General features: G+C 40.7%; 1 protein-coding gene across 5 annotated transcripts in view; it reads left to right on the forward strand.

Annotated features, from left to right (window-relative positions):
* Positions 1–9,596, forward strand: part of LOC131136561 (vitamin D3 receptor A) — a 37,927-nt gene extending 28,331 nt beyond the window's left edge. For all 5 annotated transcript variants that reach the window (XM_058083557.2, XM_058083552.2, XM_078798248.1 and 2 more), the window contains 6 exons: positions 1,904–2,088; positions 3,679–3,778; positions 4,608–4,785; positions 7,179–7,330; positions 7,430–7,546; positions 9,021–9,596. In XM_058083557.2, the coding sequence (XP_057939540.1) occupies positions 1,904–2,088; positions 3,679–3,778; positions 4,608–4,785; positions 7,179–7,330; positions 7,430–7,546; positions 9,021–9,274 (986 nt within the window). In that variant the 3' untranslated portion in view covers positions 9,275–9,596. The remainder of the gene's footprint in view (positions 1–1,903; positions 2,089–3,678; positions 3,779–4,607; positions 4,786–7,178; positions 7,331–7,429; positions 7,547–9,020) is intronic.
* The last annotated feature ends 292 nt before the right edge of the window (positions 9,597–9,888 follow it).

Below are 9,888 nucleotides of genomic sequence, written 5' to 3' on the forward strand. Positions count from 1 at the left end.
GGCAGAGAGTCAACAGGGATAATACGGGCTGAGGCTTTTGGGGGTAAATGGGGACTACTAGAGCTATCAAAACAGGGCCTAGTTTCCGATTTGTATGACTACGATTTGCTGCACTATTTATCACATGAAGCTGTTATTATTTAGTCACATACTGCATGTAGATGATTTAATTCCCGGAATTGATTCAAATTATAGCTGTGAGCTTCTTGTCCATAGTCAATAAATGGTCAACTTTGTCCCAGGAATGTATTGTGTTTATATGAACAGCATGGACCACAGGTCTGCAGGAATGACAATATTGCCAGAAGCCTCAGCTTCAGATGCAGGGAATGCTACAAACTACAGTGTTTAAAAAAAACACTTTAAGCAGAACTATACTAGTATGGGCTGCACGGCGGATGAGTGGTTAGCGCACAGACCTCACAGCTAGGAGACCTGAGTTCAATCCCATTCTCGGCCATCTCTGTGTGGAGTTTGCATGTTCTCCCCGTGCATGTGTGGGTTTTCTCCGGGTACTCCGGTTTCATGCTAGGTAACATGCTAATTAACATGCTAGGTTAATTGGCGACTCCAAATTGTCCATAGGTATGAATGTGAGTGTGAATGGTTGTTTGTCTATATGTGCCCTGTGATTGGCTGGCTGGCAACCAGTCCAAGGTGAGCCCCGCCTCTCGCCCGAAGACAGCTGGGATAGGCTCCAGCACCACCCGTGACCCTCGTAAGGGTAAGCGGTAGTGATAAACCTTCACATCTGACTTATCGTTGTATCCAATCGTTTACCACAAAGAGATTTCCCCTACTTATTATAGATAAAAACCTCTATGTGCGATTTAAATGCAATTAATTCCAAGTTAACTATGGGCACATTTTGATTAATCCCAATTAAATCACTTGACAACCCCAATATAAAACCATAAAACTTTGGAGGGTTTTTTTAGTGGTCTTTGTAGGCAGCATAGGCGAGCTTTCTCTTTTTATCTGTTTTTTATACCGTATCTTTGTTTTTATTCCATATCTTTGTTTTTATACCATATCTTTGTTTTTATACCGTATGTCTGTTCATGTCTTACATAAGGATTGCGTAAGATTCCAAAAGAAGTGTAGTTTTCCTTCAAGATCACTTGAAAAACTACAAGATGTTCAAAGTCAAGGTTCAAAATGCAAAAAGAAGAAATGGGAGCGACACACACAAAAAATTAATAAAAAAATTAATGATTAAAAAGAAAAAAAAGAAGAAGAAAAAAAAACAATTTAACCAAATAACCAATAACCCAATTTATTGCAAATAGCCAGTAAAATAGGATCAAATCATGTGGATTCAATTCATAATGTTTTGACACAGTCAACACATTTCAAATGTTGTGCTACTATTAGCCTTATTTATGAATTTGAAAACTGGGACTAATATAATTGTTGACATCTCAGGGATAGCACTTCAACTTCAACAATGTGTTTTTATTGCAAGTTGATCAAAATACAAAATATAACTTTCTTCCATGGAAACCCACTCTTGAAATATTTAAGCACTTTCCCATTCTTGTTGAATGTCATATAAGGTTTCCGATGGCGCGTAACGCTGCGCGACATGCGGAAATCGCATGCAAAGCCAGCGATTTTCCCCAAAGAGCGGCCCCCGGTCTCGTCAAACCTAAAATAGTAACCATAAACACTGTTTAAACTATTCGACCATCTTAGGTTGTGCCGCTTTTCCTGCAGTCTCGACTCTTGCAGCAGCATGAATAAGGCAAAAGGCACTTAAACATCCTAACACCAGCTGGATTAGCCATATGGAGATGCTTTAAAGGTACTTTTCGGTAACTCAGTAGGGGCGAATTATACAATCCAAAAGACAAATATTTAATATTGATACATAATAAAACATATTTGTCCATTTGTCGTCCAGTCATCCTCACAGATGAAGAGGTCCAGAGAAAGAAGGACATGATAATGAAGAGGAAGGAGGAAGAGGCGGCCAAGGAGGCGTCAAAGCCTCGGCTTAATGACGAGCAGACCCAAATCATCACTTCATTGGTGGAGGCTCATCACAAGACTTACGATGCCTCTTATGCGGACTTCTCACGCTTTCGGGTGAGTCTATTTTAACGTTCACCTCGCACTCGCCAAAACAACTGCATCCACTTCATCAAAAAACGAGGGTGTGTTTGGGAGGTGAGCTCAATTGAATGTGAAATTGAAGGGTGCAGTCATATTTGTATTGGTCAAGACAGGTTAACCAAGAAAAAAAAAAAAAAATCACCATAAGGTCCTCTTTAGCGAGTCAAGTTTGATAAATTGCACAAGATGAGGTCAAGGAAAGTTGTTGTCAAAGGAGCCGCATCTTGACTTCAAAGTAAGGATGAGTCACAGTCACATGAATCACACACTGCGGCCGCTGGAATCGAATAAATGTGTGGAATTATGGAGTGTTCTTACAGCGAATTCAACTCAAGGTGACTTCCTTTTTGCAATTGTTATGACAAGGATAAACACTTTTTGCTTTGTAGTCTCGGCTAAAGCAGTCAACACTACACATTTGTCATTTCTGATGGAATTCACCACGTATGAAAAATAAAAAATATGTCTACATCAGATGCGGCCCACCAAGCGTTTGAATCCGGCCCGCCAGTTGCTTGTAGAAGTATTTCAACTTTTAATATACAAACTGGCAACATGACTTGCAAGTTGGATGTGCTGGAGCCTATTCCAGCTGTCTTCGGGCGAGAGAGGCGGGGTACACCCTGGACTGGTCGCCAGTCAGCCAATCACAGGGCACATATAGACAAACAACCATTCACACTCACATTCATACCTATGGACAATTTGGAGTCGCCAATTAACCTAGCATGTTTTTGGAATGTGGGAGGAAAACACGCATGCACGGGGAGAACATGCAAACTCCACACAGATATGGCCGAGGGTGGAATTGAACAGTCGGATGTCTTATTTAGTAAAAAAAAACAAGTTTAAATGACATAGTTTGATGTGGTCTGATGTTTAAAGGGACATGACAACATACATACAGCTGATAGTATAACACTTTTACAGATATAATTAGACAAATAATTCAAGGAAAATTATAAACATAAAATAATGTGTGTGTTAAATATATGTTCTAGCCCCCCCGTACAATTTTGTTAACTCAATGCGGCCCACGAGTCAAAATATTTACCCACCCTTGGTCTACATAAACATGTAATTGTAAAACTCTTAAACATACCAGTAGTATCATCGTAGATTGAGTTCCTGACTGGCTGCACAGTGGAGGTGGTTAGCGTGCAGGCCACGCAGCTAGGAGACCCGAGTTCGATTCCCCCTTCTTTTCTCCCCGTGCATGCATGGGTTAACCGCCCAGGTTAATTAGTGACCCCAAATTGTCCATAGGTATGAATGTGAGTGTGAATGGTTGTTTGTCTATATGTGCCCTGTGATTGGCTGGCGACCAGTACCAGGTGTACCCCGCCTCTCACCTGAAGACAGCTGGGATGATTTCCCGACCAATATATCGTGACATAATCGTTATGAAGTATCATATCGTATTGTGATGTTCACACTCCTGCAATCCAGTACTTAGGACACTGTTGTAAATACTGATGTCATTTATCAAACATGTCAATTTTTTTTTTATTATGTGCGTGTGTGTGTGTGTGTGTGTGTGTGTGTGTGTGTGTGTGTGTGCAGCCTCCTGTGCGTGAAGGTCCAGTAACACGCAGTGCCAGCAGAGCCGCCTCCCTTCACTCTTTGTCTGATGCATCCTCTGACTCTTTCAATCACTCTCCTGGTGAGTCCTTCCATGAGGGTATGGACGCCTTCACATCCAAAAAATGTTGCATGTTTGTCACACTTTTCAACGTTTCAGATCATGAAATTAATGTAAATATTAGTCAATGACAAGACACATGAACACAAAATGTATCTTTCAAATGAAACCTTTTATTATTGGAGGAGACGGGTTTTAAGTTTGTGCAAGGATGTACACTATCTTCATGACCTCAGTACGCCATCAAACACGCTAGACATCATTAAACATGAGACATCATGAGCACTAACCTTAACTGAAGCAAGTGAGGCTTGCAGTTCTTTTGATGTTGTTGTGGGGTCTTTTGTGACCTACTCGATGAGTCGTTGCTGCGCTCCTGGGGTCAGTTTAGTTGGCCGACCACTTCCATGTTTTTGGCATATGTGGACAACGCCTCTCACTGTGGTTTGCTGGAGTCCTAGAGCCTTAGAAATGGCTTCATAATGTATTCCAGACTAATTAATCTGAATTAATCTGTTAAATTATGTTTCAACAAGGGGGGAAACCTTGTAGGTTTGGATTTTTGTCCTTTAGTAATAAAGTTTCATTAAAAAAATGCATTTTGTGTTCAGGTGTGTTGTCATAGACTAATATTTATACTGTATTTGCTTAATGATCTGAAACATTTAAGTGTGACAAACATGGAAAAAAAATTTAAAGATGTATTTATGCGTATGGAGTATAAAATATTTTTTAGTCTTTTGACAAAATCTAAAAAAATTAATATAACTTTTTCTATTTCTGTTGTTTACAAATGCTTATTTTTAATCACTGGCACTGCCCCCTGCTCATCCCATCTTCTCTCGAGCAGAGTCAGTGGACACGAAGATGAACCTCGGCAACCTGCTAATGATGTACCAGGACGGTGCCAGCAGCCCCGACTCCAGCGAGGAGGACACCAAGCTGTCCATGCTGCCCCACCTGGCCGACTTGGTCTCCTACAGCATCCAGAAGGTCATAGGGTTCGCCAAGATGATCCCGGGCTTCAGGTACACATTGCGTAACGACTTGCCGCTGCAACAGGCATTCTTTTGCCTGTAGCTGATGGTCACTTTTCACAGATAGGAGGAATGCTCCGCAGCCCCAGACAGGGGGTGGAGTGGAGGGGGGGGGGTCTGTGTTATTTAGTATGTTAAGTCATCTTGACTTCCTTGAAGTGACTTTTTATACTAAACTATACTGTTGACATGAAACGGTCCAAGCCAAGTAGCAGCACAGCAAGAAGGCTAGCATGCTTATTTGTTGTTCACATGTAAGTAGGAACGCTGGGAAAAGGAGAGGCGCTATCATCACCATCGAACAAACAAGCAAGGCTTTCCCAGAATAGGCCGGAACACCGGCTGAACTGAGCGATGCACTCGCTCACTCTGTCAAACACAGCATGCATTTAAAAAAAAAAAAAAAAAAGGTGACCAGGCTGAACTCATTATGCAGTGGCAACTACATGTTTATGATATACATTTATTCCTCCTGCTGTTGGCTGACCTTATCGCAGCAGCACTGCATCACAATCATTACACACTTGTGTGATGGCAAAATATTGCAATAATATTTTGTATTTCCCTGAGTCTGCATATTCATTTAATATCAAATTGAAGGGGAAGGTTTTTACAATCATGGTAATACAGTATTCAAAATATTAAAATACATACAACCAAGCCCACACACTTCCGAATGGAATCTTTCAGAATGACCTTTCCGAAAACAATGGTATCCATGGAAAGGAATATTCCAATCTCTAGTCTACATGCGCCGCTATAATCAACCAGAATAGTCAATGGGGCATACGCAGTAAAACGTAAACATCAACATCACATGATACAGACTTCCTCGAGTTTTTCTTTCACTTGTTGGAATAACTCCGTATTGCCAGTTTTTCCGTTCGTCCAGTCTTGAAATTTAGTTTGGATCAAAAACAAACTTTCCGCAGCAGTCCAGTGCCGATTGCTGGCCTCCATTTTTTTAAATCGAAGAACGTCTCGAGCTGCGTATTACGTCATATCTCAGCATTCGCTGAATGAACCCGGGATAAAATTAAACAGGAAAAGATCAAATTCAATCTTGCTAATATTTTATAATTAAACTCGGGACATGTTTTATATAAATATATATTTTCTTTTTTTAATAAAACTGGACTTGTGAATGGCGTATAGAAGGGTTTAGATTCTGTTCCATAGGTGGCGCTAATGCACACGAAAGCTGCTTGCTAACCGCCAATAAACAACAGAAGAAGAAAAACACGACAAAGAAGAACGCATCCTTACAAGCGGGTACAAGATACCTCAATCGGATTGGGGAAAGGAATATTCCACCCCTGTGAATCCCATTATATATTCATTCGGATTGGCACTTTTCTTTCGGAATGAGGTGTATACAAAGGTTACATTAAAGCAAATAAACCGAATGTAATCGAAATATTTGGGTCCATGTATACGTGGCTACTATCATGTTGGAACGCTAATATAAATGAAACATTAAACACTCAATTAGCAAAACATTCATCCATCTTACTTATTCATAAGATGCAAATAATTAGTTGATATGATGCACACATAGCAATGGAGAACTTCATGCGTGTGAAGTTTTCCATTGAAAGGAAACAGAGTGCTCTGTCCTTTTCCTTGCGCTGTGAGGCGTTCAGGCACACTCAGAGTGTCAGGCGCAATGTTTTTCAATTTTTAATGACATAGGTCTATAGTAATAGTTGTAAAAATTATTTTATTTTCTGATAGCAAACAACATAGGAGGAGTTATGTTGCTAATTTTAAGATAATGGTTATTAGCGAGTGAGTCATGAAACAATTGTTAAAAAGAAATTTCTTTTGCCGGCGTCTTATATTTGGGTCAATACTTTTAATATAAAACGTTACAGAAAAATGTGATAATTTTCAGCAGTGTTTGTTCCAAACGTCCAAGGGGAGACTGGTGACTTTAAGGAGGGCAATTTTTTCAACTGACTCACGTTGCTGTTGGCATTGGTGAAAAAAATATTATTTATAGATGTCAAACCGCATCTCCTCCTCGAGGCTACTTTGTAATTTGGACTTTGGAGCGACTGGCTCGCCAGTGGTTTTGATGTGATGTCCATAATGATTTCTTAGAAGTAATATAGTAGTACTTTCCTGGCTTCATTTGCAGGTTTGAATTTGAATTGAATTTGCTGTTTGGAATCAGTTAGAATGTAAATACTCATGTTTAAAGGCCCATTATAATATATTATATATTATCACCAATGCTGAATAATTCTCAGAAGTGTGTTGGAAGTGTATTGTCCAAAATTAAAAAATTACTGGGAAGGTAGAACATCATTACGAAGTTAATGTACATACACCCTTAGCATGGTCTTGTGTTAAACTTATGACCGTGTCTTTGTGTATTTCAGAGAACTGACAGCAGAAGACCAAATCGCTCTGCTGAAGTCAAGTGCCATTGAGATCATTATGCTGCGCTCCAATCAGTCATTCAGCCTGGAGGACATGTCCTGGAGCTGTGGAGGACCTGACTTTAAATACTGCATCAATGATGTCACAAAGGGTTGGTTTCATGTCAACCGTGTGAATATTCTTTCATTCAGACACGCTTAATACCCTGAGAAAATGAATGCGTTTTTGTGCATTGAATGGTAATATTTAGCCGGCCACACTCTCGAGCTGTTGGAGCCGCTGGTGAAGTTCCAGGTCGGCTTGAAGAAGCTCAATCTGCACGAGGAGGAACATGTCCTGCTCATGGCCATCTGCCTGCTGTCCCCAGGTAAAGTCCTTTGTACCGATGCTATGCTCATTGTATCCGAGCATAACGAAAAACATTCATATCTGCTTAAACAACAGATTGGACTCTTTTGGAAGAATGTTTTGTCACCAGACCGCCACAAAGCTGGAATGTGGAATGTGAAATTGAAGACATACTGTAGTTTTAGTCCACACCGACCGAGCCTTCCATAAAGACACTCAGACCTCTGATGCACATTTTGTCGTAACTTCAGTACCAGCCCCTCGTCTAACGTACATAGCTTGGGCAAGTTATAAAATCATAATGACTGATGCGTTTATTGGGCAACAAAACAGTGAAAACAGCAAAATTCCAGTTAGAGTTGGAGTTTGCATGTTCTCCCTCTTAAAACTCTTAAACATACCGGTAGTATCATCCTAGATTGAGTTCCTGACTGGCTGAAAAATGGCTAGCGCGCAGGCCACACAGCTAGGAAACCCAAGTTCGGTTCCACCTTCGGGCATCTCTGTGTGGAGTTGGGTTTTCTCCGGATACTCCGGCTTCCTCCCACATTCCAAAAACATGCTAGGTTAATTGGCATATGCATATTTTACTTAAATTTTGTCTAGACTCATTTATCGGGATATATATATCGTTTATCGATATTCAACATATATATGAGTTTTGGTCCATATCGCCTCGTCCTACTAAGTCTACAAAAGTCCTGGTCACTCGTACGCAAATGCCAACAGGGCTGATTAATTCTGCTCAAAATATGCTCAAATAATATGCAAGTGGTTAATGTGCAGGCCACACAGCTAGGTGACCTGAATTCAATTCCACCGGGTACTCCGGTTTCCTCCCACATTCCAAAAACATGCTAGGTTAATTGGCGACTCCAAATTGTCCATAGGTATGAATGTGAGTGTGAATGGTTGTTTGTCTATATGTGCCCTGTGATTGGCTGGCGACCAGTCCAGGGTGTACCCCGCCTCTTGCCCAAAAAATGAATGAATGAATGAATGAAATAATAATTAATAACATAAATAAAAAAACAATAAAAAAAAATTATATTAGGAAAGCAGGAAGTGAACAAATGTAACAGTTACTGATTGTAAAAGTACCAGATGGAGGGGTAGGATTTAATAAGCTTTGCTTCTTCCTACTCCTTTTTGACATGTGGAACTGTGAACTGATTATGTGATGCAATTGTAATCTGATGCATGTTCAAATGAAATTAAACCATTACCATTACCATATGTATGGAGTAGAATTAGTAATGTCAAATGAAGTCTTGGACTTGCTAATATATATGCTATGTTTGATGACCTGTTGGTGAACTCTTTCAATGTTGTGTCAAGTTTAAACCGACTAAACTGCTGTCACTGTTTTCTTTTCTTCCTCCCACTTCCCACATTTTCTTCCTGTCTTTCCAACATTCTGCTTCTCATTTTCTCCTTGTTGTCCTCCTCTCCTCACGGAAATGTTCACCATTCCTTCAATTCCTTTTTTCCAGACCGCCCCGGTGTGCAGGACCACGCCCGCATCGAGCAGCTCCAGGACCGCTTGTCAGAGGCCCTGCAGGCCTACATCCGAGTTAACCACCCGGGCGGACGCCTCCTCTACGCTAAGATGATCCAGAAGCTTGCCGACCTGCGCAGCCTCAACGAGGAGCACTCCAAGCAATACCGCTCGCTCTCTTTCCAGCCCGAGCACAGCATGCAGCTCACCCCGCTCGTGCTGGAGGTTTTTGGCAGCGAGGTGTCATAGCAGGAGGGAACAGCAGAGAAAGAGAGAAAAAAAAACAAACAAACACCAGCCCTTTTTCCTCAACGCTGGAAAAAATACCCCGGCTTTCATCATGTGCCACACTCCTCCACACTCGGATACCAAGTTACCATGGTCTCGGATGGATCATCATCATCATCATCATCATCATCATCATCATCATCATCATGGTTAGAAGTGACTCCCATCATCCTTCATGACAATCCTCCATTGGAATAGAAGTGTGCTTTTATGTATCTTCCAAACAAGCGTTTGCGGGTCATAAACAAACTTGTCGTGTTGAGCAGAGGAGGAGGAGGGGGGGGGGGGGGGTGTTGGGGGGGGGGGTCGTGGGGGCACAGGAAAAAGAGAGAGTTACTACGGTTGTAATTCCTTTGCTCTCTGGGACAAAAGGGAATTTTGCAGGAATGTCTGTATAACGCTACATAAATGAAGTGTATAAGCTGAACTAGAAAAAGATATATTCTAAATATATATGTGTATATATATATATATATATATATATATATATATATATATATATATACTGTACATAAACAGTATATATATATATTTGAGAGAGTTAATAAGAAGCAAGGAGTTGTATAGTGTTGTGG

Source organism: Doryrhamphus excisus, linkage group LG17 (genome assembly GCF_037039965.1).
Source record: "Doryrhamphus excisus strain RoL-2023G ecotype Guam linkage group LG17, RoL_Dexc_Guam_v1.1, whole genome shotgun sequence".
Classification (NCBI taxonomy): domain Eukaryota; kingdom Metazoa; phylum Chordata; class Actinopteri; order Syngnathiformes; family Syngnathidae; genus Doryrhamphus; species Doryrhamphus excisus.